Source organism: Hesperophylax consimilis, chromosome 12 (genome assembly GCF_061612785.1).
Source record: "Hesperophylax consimilis isolate HC1 chromosome 12, BYU_Hcon_1.0, whole genome shotgun sequence".
Taxonomy (NCBI): domain Eukaryota; kingdom Metazoa; phylum Arthropoda; class Insecta; order Trichoptera; family Limnephilidae; genus Hesperophylax; species Hesperophylax consimilis.
The window spans coordinates 34,936,217-34,952,046 of NC_142847.1; the positions used below are offsets into that span (position 1 = coordinate 34,936,217).

General features: G+C 32.7%; 1 protein-coding gene across 2 annotated transcripts in view; it reads left to right on the forward strand.

The window, feature by feature from the left end:
- The window catches only part of LOC149419546 (uncharacterized), a 118,305-nt gene that overhangs the window by 86,053 nt on the left and 16,422 nt on the right, over positions 1 to 15,830 (forward strand). For both annotated transcript variants that reach the window (XM_089638378.1, XM_089638379.1), the window contains exons 7-8: positions 3,449 to 3,578; positions 9,865 to 10,060. In XM_089638378.1, coding sequence (XP_089494504.1) covers positions 3,449 to 3,578; positions 9,865 to 10,060 — 326 coding nt within the window. The remainder of the gene's footprint in view (positions 1 to 3,448; positions 3,579 to 9,864; positions 10,061 to 15,830) is intronic.

Below are 15,830 nucleotides of genomic sequence, written 5' to 3' on the forward strand. Positions count from 1 at the left end.
GTGACATCATGACAATTCATTGGAATTTTACTAAAAGAGAAACCTATCAATTTATTCGTTAAGAGCCTGTATTCCCATTTTGAACCGGAATACGAATAATTTGAAGAGATTCTTAATAAATTAGCGATATTATCAGTAAAGTAGTTGCCCGGTAAGTTTGCAATTTGGATCATTTCCATTTATGACCACTTTGAACTGTCACATTCTGAGTTCCCCCTTCAAAACACAAATATATTATAAATATTAAAAGATTTCAAACTGCCGGAAATGTGTAATTATTATTTATCATACTGTGTAGTAAGTCACCAGACAGAAGTTCTATATATTGCAATCCTATCACGTGATTGCGTTTGTGGTTATATCAATAAAGAGATATTTTATACAAGTATCATTTCTCAATGTGGTTTGATCAATCAAACTGTCACAGAATTCTTTCCGGGTATTTCTTGTTTTACCAAACCAGTCAACTGCTGGATTTACTACAAACTACAAGACAATGTATTACAATAATAAGAGAATAGGTTGAATTCCTGATTATATGTTTTCCGGAATTCCAAAACAAAGAAGTATAAACAAAAATGATTTAACCTTAGTAAAAAAAACTAGTTTCTATCTGAAATAAAATTATTGTTAAAAATTTAAATTCTAGAGACTCTTATTAAAAAGATTTCGTGCTGCAAAGCTTGTTTAATTTAAAGTTTGGTAACAGTGCCAATAAATGTAAGGATACACTGGTTCCACGTTGGTACCTACACGTTACAAGTGTGTTTCTAATGCATTAGATATTTTCATATAAAATGTATGATTGTAAGTTTTCCAAATAAGGGGAACGACTACGCGGCCCTTTTCAAGCAAAACTTTAAGGCCAAAATTTCCAACCAAACAAAATTTTTTTTAATCCAAGTTTATAGCAAATATTTATTACGGATATTTGCGACTTTATTCATTTGTGTGTTAAATTATAATTTTTCAAAGATTTTAGAGGTAACTTTCGCAATTATTTGTGAGTTAATGATAATAATTTTCAAAAATAATGTTGACATATTTACTATGCGAATATTGCGAATACATTAAAATACAAAATTAAAAATAAATGTGTTTAAAAAAAGCATTTCGTTTTAGCTCGTTTAATTTTATAAATTAAAATTACAAACGACCTATTTACGTTGGAACACAAATTTGTCGTAAATAATAAAATATTTCTACCCAAAAACAATACGATTTATTATTTTTTTATATTCGTACAGTAGTATTAGTATAAGTGAGAATATTTTTTTTTTATTAATGACAAGTAACTCAAAGTTGCCTCTAATATTCATTTTCGGCCTCAACTCCAAATTTAAGTTTTGTATTGAAAATTCCACGCCGTCGTTCCTTTTTATGCATTGCGTGCGTGGGACCAGTGTGTCAGAGCCTTAATTGGTCGACGCATGCGCATTTCAAATCCAATGTCTATTTTCTTACTTTATGATTTATTTTATTTTAGTTATTATCTGTAGATTATGTTTGCAAATTACTAATTATACTAAGAATTCACTATTCAAATTAAGAACTCTTAGGACGGGTTGTTTCGGAGAATTTGAACAATTCATCAAATTTCAACGTTCTTTTTCGGATTCTGTGAAAGTCCTATTCAAGTTCTGTTACTATATCATTGTAGACTAGTTGCTTGATAAAACTGAAATAAAAACAGAACTTGAAAAAATCTTTCACAGAGCTTGAAAATGAACGTTGAAATTTGATGAATTGTTCAAATTCTCCGAAACAACCCGTCCTTAGGCTCGGTTGTCTGAAGTTCCGTCAAAGTATTCACGAATCGGTAATCAGCCATTTTAAATTTGTTGACACTTGAACGATCACCTTTAAACGATATTTCTCGGCTCGTGTCAGTTTTTGATCGAATATTTATCAGCTTTCTAGTACAACAATTACGTTGGTATGATTGTGAATTGGTAACAATTTGTTCAAAAATTATAAAAAGGCCATAAAGTTTTTAAATTAGAAATGGAAAATTTTTAGAAATGAAATACAAACTGAAAATATCTGAAATTATTTCAAAATGTCCTACTACCTTCACAGTAAGCTGAAAATGTTGCTTGTGTAGTGATGGAGGACTTAGCCAGCGTAGGAATTGAACTCACTAGGAGTGGAACCCAAACGCGATTGGGACGCCAACACTGACCGGTCATCGTCGATCGAAGATTTTAATAGTCATCAAAATGAGATGGACTTACCCCCAATATAAATAAATGTTATATTTTAAAAACGCATTCGTGGGTGAAAATAGATTCCCCTTTGAAATTTTGTCACTGCTCGATGATGTCATACGATCTGATCAAAGGTGACACTAATATTGATTACAATATTGTTTATATATAACTCTCAACATATTACAACCGGCACGCCTCCCACATAATGTCACGTACCCGGATCAGTTTGATATTTTAAAAAAAAACATGTTCCATTTTATTTTTAACATTAACTAAAACAAGTTATCAATGACCATCATTACAATAGTTACCTTTAATTCTTTTTTCCACTTGTTCGAAATTTAAAAAAATCTTTAAGAGCATTATTGTTGAACATTGGACTCATTGGAACATGAAGATGAGGAAATTATACCTAAAAATTATGAAGACCGCATAAACTATACCTAAAAATTATGAAGACCGCATAAACTATACCTAAAAATTATGAAGACAGCATGAATTATACCTAAAAATTATGAAGACAACAAAAATTATACCTAAAAATTATGAAGACAGATTAAATTATACCTAAAAATATTTGTTTTTAAATACTTCGTTTAAATCGAATAAATAGAAATATGCCTATTTTTACATATATTTAAATTTCAATTTGGTTTTCTTGATTAAATGAATGAATGAATGAAATGGAATCTTGGAAGTGGAACTTAACCCACTCCCCGACATCCGATCGAACTGAAACTCGGTAAATAGGTACGTTGTCGACATTACATGACAATGCAATTCTATTAACTTTTGGTGGCACTCACGCACACACACGCGTTTCTCTGAAATTGGATGACATCATCAAAATTTATACCAAATAAATCTTACCATCGTACCATCTAATTAGGATTTGGCTTAAGTAAGCAGTATTCCCCCATTTTAGTCAGTCCCTAGGGAGGAAGGTTCAATCTTCAGTCGAACCAAAAAAAATTAAATTTCAAAAGACATTTTAATAGTTCACAACATTTAAGAGCTAGTCCCTGGGGAGAAAGGTTCAATCCTCAGTCAAATAAAAAACTATTATTTTTTATATTAAATTGGCTTCTACCCGGCCGTATAGATGGTTCAACAAGGTCGAAAATTTAAAATAGATGTACGAGTATAATATGTAGTTTTAACTTTGTTTTTACGGATTGATTTTTTTCTGTTTTTTATGTTTTGTTTGGGTAATGTACATTATTTTTTTTCTTTTACAGAACACAGGGAACAAATAAATTTGGCATCAGGACTCCTGGATGTTTCAGACCTTTATGGAGGAACTGAAAAGGAAATGAGAGCTATTCGATTGTACGACGGAGGAAAGGTTGATATCCTGGCTTGCAGAAGGTAAGAATTATTCTTTTTTAACTTTAATATAGACACTAACTTTTCAAATAACAACTTTGTCACCAACCACTTCAACCGTATTATTTTTTATTTCATTATCTACTGTAATTGTGATTGTATTCTGTTGGAGAGCCATCATTTTGCAGAAACCAAGTGGTCTACAGCCATGATTTAAAATGCCAAATAAAACAAATTAATCGAAAATAAAATTTACTTGAATACGAACGGATTGGAAACCGCGACCTCCGAATTGCTAGTCAAGAGCCTTACCAAATCAATCAATTATTAATAGACAGTAAAATTGAAAATAGTTCACAAGAATATAATCAAATACAACCTAGAATTGCGTTAGTGTTAGTTTATGCATCATTGTAAGATTTTCCTGTGCATTCGTATAAAATTTACATAAATACTTTTTTTTATAACCAGGACCTACCTTAATCAATTCAGAGCATTAAAAATAACATTTTTTGTAGGTGATATTGTTCTATGTTATAATTAGTTTGTGATATTTTGTACCATAAAGATAGATATCTCCCACGGAAAAACCAGTGCACCATTTTATTCAAACGATTACGTAACACAAATTCTTGTGATTCGAAAATTGGTAACCCGACAATTCAACACAATTACAATTCAACACACCTTTAAAAAGTGTGTGACCGGATAACTCATCAAAATGACAATTCAACACAACTTTAAATAAGTAGGTTACCGGATAATTTATCAAAATGACAATTCAACACACCTTTAAAGTATGAGTGACCGGATAATTCATCAAAATGACATTTCAACACTTCTTTAAAAAAGTGGGTGATCGGATAACTCATCAAAATGACAATTCAACACTTCTTTAAAAAAGTGAGTGACCGGATAATTGATCAAAATGACAATTCAACACAACTTTAAAGTATGGGTGACCGGATAACTCGTCAAAATTAAAATTCATCACATCTTTAAAAAAGTGGGTGACCGAATAATTTATCAAAATGACAATTCAACACAACTTTAAGAAAGTAGGTGACCGGATAATTTATAATAATGACAAATGTGTGTTGACTCGTCATTGTGTTGAAATATTATGGCACCTCTAAAATGATACCATTTAAATTACAATTTCATAGTCGAAGTATCATCTGTGCTTAAAACTTTCTGAGAATTAGTAATGTAATTTTTTTATACAAAAAATACGTAGTTTATTATTTTTTTATGTAAAGATCTTTATTGATCTGAGTCATCTAAAAAACCCATTAATTGTTAAATATTTAAGTCATTTCTTCTGAACCAGCGTGGAAAAAACGGGAATTGCTAGTTGCTACCGTAATCATTAATGGGTTTTTAACATATTTTTTATGTAAAGATTCTGTGAAGATCTTTATTGATCTGAGTCATCTAAAAATCCCATTTATGGTTAAATATTTAAGTTATTTCTTCTGAACCAGCGCGGAAAAAACAGGCATTGCTAGTTGCTACCGTAATCATTAATCGGTTTTTATCATTTTTTTCTGTATGATGTTTTTATGTGTATTAAACATTGCAACTAGCATTGCTTTTGTAGTCGGCGTCCATTCTATATCCATTCTGTATCTGAAAATCGATAAATGATTAATTTAACCTAATATTATGAAAAAATTACATCGTTTACTGATACGAAATTATTCCTCCAAGGACACGAACGATACTAAAACAAATAACTTGCAAGTATGTTTTTAAAATGAATGATTTTTTCATATTTTGTTTTATTCTACAACAGTGGTTTCCCCGTAGGATTTTCCACAAAAATGTTATTTTTGAAAAAAATTACAACCTTGAAGGCATTTCAAATTTATTTAATATGAAAAATTAAGAAATGACGATTAAATTTTCTATAACGATTTAAATTGAATCATTTTTAATTTGTCGAAAATTTACCAAAACGAATTTTTTTTTGTGAGATGAAGAAAATGTGGAAGATGTAGGTTGGGAATTACCTAGCTATTCAGATCTGGTTATCCTAGACGGCTAAAGCCATTTCAAAAATGGTGGTTTTTCACCAGGGATATGCTAACAGAATCAACCACTCCAGAACGAGTAAATAAGCATGCTGTAAATTTACCCGACTTTTAGTATACAATATGTACTTACTACAGTGGCGTTTAATATATATTTCAAGGTATATGGTAAAGGAGATTTTATTAAAAATATAATGTTATATTGCGTTGCAGAGGCGTAACGATGAGCTTACGAACCACAGGGCAAAAGTATTTAAAATGACTAACTTCGTTTCTACCGCATAAAACAAAATCTGTTAGAAAACAGCTTTGTAAGAAATAGGTAAATAATAGCACGTCTTATATTTATTTTATTAAAATGATGCATAATTAATTAAAAGAAACAGACGCAACGCTGCAAGGAATTGCATATTGTCTTTGAAAGCAATTTCAATCCAATTCCATGTAGCTATTTCTGACCTCTGCTGATTCGATTCAAAACAGTTTAATATTAAAATAAACTATCAAATAATATTTCACTGTTATTCATCTTAGCAAGTAAAATATTAAATTTCGTAACAATGGTTATCTAATCCTTTGGGTGACGTACAAGGTTAGTTTCATCACGATGTTCCAAGCCACCTCCCCAATAAACCATCATTATTAGTTATTTCATCAGTTACTTCATCGGTTCATCATCCGTGTGCCGAATACTTTGGACTCCTAAAAGTACCGACCAGCCAAGGCCCTTCGTAACAAACGTCATTTACTAAATTACTCGTTTATACACGATTCATCAGATTTCATCAACCTTTGTTATGATGAATATTACCAATGATTAGTTTTACAATTTACAACAAATTATTATGAAACTAGCTGACGTGTTCCCAGCGTTGCTCGGAGACTTTTCTCTATCTTCTATAAATATGATATATATTTAAACCTTCCGGAAGAAATTCTCAAATTCCCTATCAATATCGGTTGCATAGTTAAGAAGAACTAATCACACAGAGACGCGGATAGCAACTTGTTTTAACCTATTTATGAGAAATACAATGATTCTCATGTTTTATCATCAATTTTCCTCTTCATCTAACTTCTATACAAAGAAGAGTGTCCCGGTGTCGATTTGTGGGCTTGTTTTTTAAACAAATTTTGAACATTTGACCTTTGAAACAGGAGGAAGGTCACTGTCTACATACACCCCCACCCCCTTTTCTCATCCCTTGGCAGAATTTTGATATTTCTTGATGAAGTTTTACACTTTTTTGTAAATACCGCACAAGAACTCGAAATGCTCCGTACAGTCATATACAGAACTATAGCTTCCCTAAATGAAGTGGATTGTGAGGTTGAAGACAGGTAAGTACTTACATAATGCAAGTACCTACACAATAAAAGGATAGGTGAATACCTACCTTTATAATATTATACGTGTAGAACTTTAAAAAGTAGAACTATACCACTTATACCAGTCACGAGAAATAACTATTTATTTATAGGATATGGGATTTTTCTATAAGTAAAAAGTAATAACATTCAATATGTGTCATAAATTGTATTGATTTGTCAGCACTACAAAACATCGTGCAAACATTGCCATATTTCCAAGCGAATTTCCCTCATAATTAAAGTAGTAAAATCACAGCAGCTGCGTTAAATTGCCATTACCTACCAACGTAAAAAGACAGCAATACGGTGTATTATTTGAGTATCATATCCGGATATTATAGGTTAATGGTAATGGTGGTTGGTGCGCACAGATGGTGGCGATGCGATGGGCGGATGCACCACTCCTCGCGTGATATCATCGGATACATTGAAATTATACACAAATACCTGTGCCTTTATATTCTTTGGAAGGAGTTACAGCCGAATTGAATTGTAGGTTAGGGCATCATTACAGAGAATAACTTTTCACATCGATCATATACCTAATATTGCTAATTTAATAAAAATCTCATGGAATTATTCGTTTTCCTGCCAATAGAAGGATTGTAGCGTATCAACGAATGAATTGATAGGTATCCTATAAACTTTAAGTATAATACCAATGTTTTTTCACGATGGAAAAATTAAAGCGACAATATGGTCGATCTTTGCACATATTTGTATACCGATATATATACCATTCACAAACGAACATTGCTTGAAATGGCTACAGCCGTGTTTAGTGATCAGATCTGAACATCCAGGTATGTTTCCTCATACCATCTTCTTGCCCTACCCACTCCCTTTAACATAGGTACCTACTCAGATTTGCATAAAATGAGAGTCTGACAGTCCCACCTCCTCCGTAAAATCTAAAAAAATATGCAATAGTACAAGATTTTCAATTAGTGGCAACCTTATGACAACCCTGTGGCAACCCTAAGGCAACCCTGCGGCGACCCTGTGACAATCCTGTGGTAACCCTGTGGCAACTCTGTGGCAACTCTGTGGCAGCCCTATGGTAACAGAGCCCGCAGATGCTTTAATAGTACACAACTGCTGACCCTGTACAAATCTCAAGTGCGCCCCACTGTTGTATTTGGCAGCCAACTTTGGTCTGGAGCTCCAAAATACCTGAAAACACCCTTGACTCTGTGCAGAAACGGTCTGTCCGTTTGATAAATTCTATACCCCTAACATCATCTTAACAAACGGACTGCAATCTTTAGAGCACATGCGTCAGATAGGTGTGCTGTCCTTGTTCTACCGGTATTACAATGGAAGATGCTCCGAGGAACTAGCGTCATTGATCCCTTTGTTTCGTAGTTTCATCGCATTTCAGTTGTGTGAGCTATTTTTCTTATTAATTCGCACAAAAGTTGTGGATACATAGAATTTATCTGTAGGCCGTAATTGCAGGTTCTGATCAAACTCAATAAATCTCCAACACAATTTGTCACCTGAAATACTTCGCATTACCGCATTATAATTGAGTATTTATTTTGGCAATCTCGCATAGACAATAAGTAAAGCCCACGGTCATATGCTAATAGAATAGCAGATAGAAGAATGGGAACTACCAGATACAGTGGGTCAAAATAATCTAGGAATTTAAACTAAAGATATATTTTATTAATATGGCAATACCGAGTAACACTGATTTTAGAACAAAATCACCCCGAATGTGAGGTTATATTTCACTTTCGAATCTGAGGGTAATGAACAGGAAAAATGGCAAAAACACAGTTATTTTTTCAAGTTTCATCATTTTTATTTCAACTAGTTGCAGCTTGGTGTTCCCATTTAAAGTCAGGTAAACAATCGCAGCGCCCTCCATTTGTGTGTACATTGTTTTGACAACCTGTATCAGGAGACGAGGAGGTGTCGGGTTAACGGTTAACAGCCTAATGAGCCAATAATTGCGGTGGCGGAGGCACGAGCTCAACCGGTGTGACCCCTGCCGGTATAATAACCGCCGCTGCATCGGAGCCAAGGACAAAATTAAATCACAAGAACAACGAACTTTGTAAACGAACGTGAATTTGTGGAGTTATCAACAGGTGGGATCGGAAAACATTACTAATTTAACAACGAAACCTTTTTAGTATAATGAAAATATTGACGATTTTAAACAAGTTATCTGTCTAATCCTATATGGGGAAGATATTATGTAAAATTATATAAAGCCGACGAGGAATCTCCCATCAAAAGTGTTAGGATGAAATTTTAAGTTTTCTGGTATATATTTAATATATAATTTTATGTTTGAGAACTAAACCATATAGACCTTTGGAATGCGCTATGGCACTTGATTATTTAATAAAATATTAAATCTTCGTCGGGCAAAGACCTTTTCTAACAGCAATTATGTATTATCATTAACCGCATTATTTAACATCACGAGATGTGCTCGCACCTAGGTAGATTCGGATCGGAAATTTTCATGCTTCACCCGCATTTACATAATTATATCTTTATTTCGTAATAATCATTTTTTATTTGGGTATTTAACCCTTTTTCAATTTTTTTCTAATAATGCTTTAATTTTTACTCAAGTAGGTAGTCTTATCTCACTTCTGCTAATAAGAATCTCTAATTTATATGTTTAAGAGGTCCCAAAACAGATCCTTGAGGAACCCATGGACTCTTGAAAAATAGTTCCTTCTTGACTTTCAGGGAATTTAAAACCAATTTTGGGTTAAATGCTTTTATCAATATATAATGCGGTGAGTTTTCTTAGTGTAAAATACGTTTAGGTAAATCTATTTGGGGATGACCTAAATCAGAACCTTGGGGCACCCTCGCATATCTATACATTCATTTTAGACTTAAAATCTTTCCATTCTTGTAAAAACCTCTAACAAATGTGTTTTTTTTATCATCAGATGCAACAACAAACAAGATCCCCTGGGTCCTCTCTACAGGACCTTACTCCTGGAGCACGACAGGGTCGCCGGAGGACTGTCCCAGCTGAACCCCCACTGGGAGGATGGGATCCTCTTCCTTGAGTCCAGGAGGGCCATCACCGCCATGGTGCAACACATCACCTACACTGAGTTCCTCAATACGGTGCTTGGAGAGGTGAGAACCGAACAATAAAATTTACTGTGACTGCTAGATACAATATATTCGAGATATATTGTATGGTTAGGTACATTCAGCAAATTATTTATAGGTACAATACATGTGTGTACCCGAATGGTGATTCGGGTTTTTTATTGCAGATTCGTTAATTTTATGAAAAGGGTAGGTGAGTAAGGAATCTAAATATTATATTTTATGTGCTTGAAGGAGCAGTTTCGATAAATTATTATATATCTAAAGAACAATTAAATATATATTCTTCTAACCTCTGATCCTCATTATTTTTATGTGAGTACCGCAAATGCTCCACCCAACCGTCTGGAGCCAGTGAAACTTTGACATCCGCAATAGGGGTACGTTGTGAGGCTAGTTATAGTTGTGGAGAGGGGAAGGAGATGAGAAGAGGAAAGTGGGAAAAACCTGGCTATTTAGATCTGATCACCAAACTCGGCCAAAATCATTTCCAGCAACGTATCAATCCGGAACAACAACAACAATCATAAACGTCAGACGACTATTTAAATGCTCCAACATTAATCTAATCAAAAGTGTAGTAAAAAGTTAAGTGGATCACTTCAGTTTATGAAATACAGTGTAGTTTTTCGCGCACTATCATCGCGTGATCTTAGATCCTGAACTGTAACACCCGAAAGTATCAAAATAGTGTTTTGAAATTAAAACAATAAACTTCCTACTAGATTGCACAGTTTAATCTCATTAAAAATTAAAATCATATAGACTGTATTTCGACAAGAAGCTATACAAAACAAAGAGAACAGTAGTAAATAATTCACAGTTTTTCGGTGAAGATAAAAAGTGAAATAACAAAATAAAAAAGTGCTAAAAACGTTATAAGTGCAACAATAAATACATGTTTTTACCCAAGAACATAAACAAAATATAAACAAGTACTAAATGAACTTTACACAAGTATATTTAAACGTATCCCACAACTCTCGCCCAAGGCTCCATAGCTCAGTGGTCTAAAACGTCAGCACCGCGCTATTCTGTCGATCCAAGTTCAAATCCCAGACCGGCGAACGACTTTAAAACAAAACCTTTTTTTTAATACATATTAATAATAAATATTAATTAATAAATAATACTCAACCCAGAATATAAAACTCTCACTTGGATTTTAAAAACAGCTTCACAATCAGCTACCATCACGGATTCAAACCAAAACACAACCTGTGTAACTGGTTTTGCCTGCCTATAGGCGCTAGAGAGTGTGCCAGTGTGTTTGCCTACCAACAGGCGCAACCCTCAAAATACATAACCGGTGTAATTGATTTTGCCTACCTTTAGGCGCTAGAGAGTGCCATTGTTTTTGCCCACCAACAGGAGCAATCCTAAAAAAAAAAGGACAACACAACATGTCTAAATCTCGCAGTAAATTCTCCAGCGCGAAGAAAACCACATCTTCACCACAAACTAGCACTATGGACTCACCATCGGCGACACATCAATCTATGATTAATATAGACAGTGAATCAATATTTGAATTCATCAATACGAAATTCGAGGAAATGAAGACAGTAATGCTCAATAAAATTGAAACAGAGCTGCAAGAAATAAAAAACTTCACGAACTTCATCAATGACAAATATGATGACATTTTACAAAAACTTCAACAAATCATGGACATTCCAAACACCGTCAACAAAATCAAGGAGGAACTAGCGGATAAAGAAATCAGATTATCTACGGTAGAAATCCACCTGGCGGATATAGAACAAGCAGCCCTGCTGAACTCCATAGAGATAAACGGCCTAAAATTACAGGACAACATATCCCCAGTCCACGCTGTTACACGGATCGCTGAACTCGCAGGCGTTACGATGTCCTCAGAGGATACATACAAAGTCACAACAAACAAAACAAATGATCAAACAAAAATAACAATTAATTTTAAGGATACCACAAAAGCACAAACCATGTTAGCATCCAAACACAGTGACCCGATAAAAAAATTCAACGGAGAAGGAGCCAAATATGTTTATCTTAATGCGGCATTAACCCAATATTACAAAAATCTGCACTGGAACACCAGAAAAAGAGCCCAAGAAAAAGTCTACAAATATGTTTGGGTAAAATCAGGAAAAATTCTCGTCAGAAAATCCAAAGACTCAAAGGTTATGGAAATAAAACACCTAAACGATATATCTAATAAACTGACATAAACACGACTTTACATCTAACACAACCTCACATCACATACTTACACAAATACACACCAACATGGCAGATTACATGGAATATATAGATTCGGACAATCAACACTACTGTGAAAGTACAAATGATATTAACCTCTGGACCAAATTCACAAAAGAAAAACATAGAATCAATATATTACACCAAAACATTAGATCGATCAATAAAAATTTTGATGAATTTTTTATATACCTCCAACAGCTTGAAAATAATTTTGATGTCATTGTACTGACAGAATGCTGGTTGAATGACAACTACATACCAAAAACAATCAAAAACTATAATACACACCATACAAAAATACACAAAAACCAAAATGATGGTATAGTTATATACGTCAGTGATAAAAATAACACAACCATTCAAGAAATAAACATAATCGACTCCAACTGCATACAAATTACATATAGAAAAGAAACATGTATCCTAGCTATGTACAGATCTCCATCCAAAAACAACATCATAAATTTCTTAACTGATCTTAACAATACATTAAATGATCTCAACAAATACAAAAATATCATCATCATAGGAGATCTTAATATAAACATTCTACAAAACGGACACCCACAAAACATAGAATACCTAGCAATACTAGCACAACACGGACTGGAGCCAATAATAAAGGTCCCAACACGGGTCACACAAAACACTAAAAGCTGCATAGACCATATAATGATCAAGACAAAACTAAAAACCAAAACAGTAGTACTTGAAAGCACAATCACTGATCACTACATGAATATGATAGCAATAGACACCGAAAACACTACTTCGAAACAACATAAAATATTTACAAAAAAAATAATTGACTACTCAAACTTAAAAGAAAAACTCCAAAAAATAAACTGGAATACATTATACCAAATAGATAATGTCGAGGAAGGCTGGAATACATTTACAAATACGCTAACGCAAGAAATAAATAATTACACTACAGTAAAACATATAAAACTTACACACAAAGCAAAAAAAATTAAACTATGGATAACACAAGGAATATTAAACTGTATTCGTAAACGAGACAAAATTCACAAACAAACTAAACAAACACCGTATGACATGGAACAACTTAATTACTATAAAAGATATAGAAACATATGCACGAAAATTATTAGAGTAGCTAAGGAGATGTACTACAAAGAAAAACTTAAAAAAGCAAACAATTACCCAAAGGAAATATGGAAAATATTAAAGGAAATTACATACACACAAAAATACAAACAAAAAAATACTATCGAACATCTAAATATTAACTCGAAAAAAATAGATGCCAAAACAAATATAGAAATGATGGCAAACCACGCAAATAACTTTTTTGCAACTATAGGGAAAGTTTTAGCGAATCGTAAAAAACACAGCACAAACACACTAACACAAACAAACAGATCAAACATCGATACCCAACCAACACAACACAGATTTATATTAAAAACAAGTTCGGAAATGGAAATTAACAAAATAATAAATACATTAAAAAACCAGATTGCTCCTGGATTAGATGAGATAACAACGGATTGCATTAAAATAATAAAAAATGAAATATTAAAACCTATAACACACCTAATCAACCTTAGCATAACACATGCCTGCTTTCCTAATACTCTTAAAAAAGGACTGGTAATCCCTATGTATAAATCCGGAGATAAAATGGAAATAACTAACTATAGACCAATTACTTTGTTAAACTCTCTATCAAAGATTTTCGAAAGACTATTAAAAAACCAAATAATAAAATACCTGGAAGAAAACAAATTAATCTCGGACAAACAATATGGATTTAGAGAAAAAAGAAGCACAAAAGAAGCTTTAGCAAGTACAATAGATTATATACATAGCAACTTAGATCAAGGGTTTAAATGCATAGCGATATATTTAGATTTGGCTAAAGCCTTTGATTCAATATCCCACAAAACACTTTTTAAAAAATTAGAAAATATGGGTATCAAAGACAAAGAACTACAACTATTAAAAAGCTACATGAGCGACAGAACACAACAAGTCAAAATTAATAACTATACTAGCAAACCACTGCCGATTACACACGGAGTTCCACAAGGAAGCATACTAGGGCCCGTTCTTTTCATAATTTACATAAATGAACTTTGCAGCATGGAAATAGATGGAGAAATAATTAGTTACGCAGACGACACAGTTTTATTATTTAAATCTAAGGATTGGAATAAGGTTTATAACATAGCGAATCTAGGAATCACGCAAGTGAAAAAATGGCTGGACTCAAATACACTCACACTAAACATATCGAAAACAAAATTCACAACGTACAGCATAACTAACACAGGACAGCCAAAAAACAATACAAACACCATAAAAATACACGAATGCATAAACACCAACATCTGCGATTGCCCCCCTCTAGAAAAAACAGAACAAATAAAGTATCTAGGAATCCTAATTGACCATAATCTTAGATGGACACATCACATCAAACAAATCACAAATAGACTCCTCAGAACAATACACATTTTCCTAAACATAAGAAACATATATAAAATAAAACAATTGAAAACAATATATTATGCACTATGCCAATCAATAATAGAATATGGAATAATTGCTTGGGGAGGAGCGACAAACGCAGCTATCGCTCAAATAGAAATTGCACAGAAAACGATATTAAAGGTAATACTCAAAAAACATAAACTAACCGACACAGACCAAATATTTAAAAGCTGTGACGTACTTGATATACGCCAATTATATGTTAAAACACTACTAAACTACATTTTCGACCAAAAAAACAAACCCCAACAAACACAAAATATCACTAATAGACCGGTCAGACAAGCGTACAAAGAAAACATAAAAACTCCGACGGTAAACACTACCTTTGGACAAAGACACCATAAATACCACGCTATTAAAGCATTCAACAGTCTTCCACTTGAAACAAAAATTGAGGAAAGTAAAAATAAATTCAAACACAAAATAAAAAAATGGATTAAAGAACAAAAAGACATTATTACCAAAATACTATAACATAAAAGAATAAAACATATACACGCAACACAAAAAAAAATATAAAACACACAACACACACAAACACATATATCATTATAAATGCCGATTTACATTCTCTTTTGATATTTTTCTTTTAGTGTTATAATTATATTTTAATTTTTAATCTTTATTTTTTATTTTAAATTTATCTTTATTTTAATGTTGTTTTTCTTTTCTTTTATTTTTTTTAAATGTATAAATTCTTAAATTATAACATGGGGGCCTCAGCACGGGTAAACAACCCAGTGAGGCCAACATTACTAAATTGAAATATAAAATATTGTAAAAAAAATGTATCAATAATAAAAAAAAAAAAAAAAAAAAGAATAGTGGTTTTTCAGAAGGACGAAATTGTTCTTAAGTTAAAAAAAAATAAAAAATCTTCCACTCTACACCCACCGGTGCAAAAGTAAATTTGCTCAAACGTATGCTCTATTTGGAACATAAATAGGTCCAAGTCGGAATTAGGATAAAATCAATTGCTTCTTCTAACACAGCAGAAGAAGCAATTGGTAAATGGTAAATCAATTGA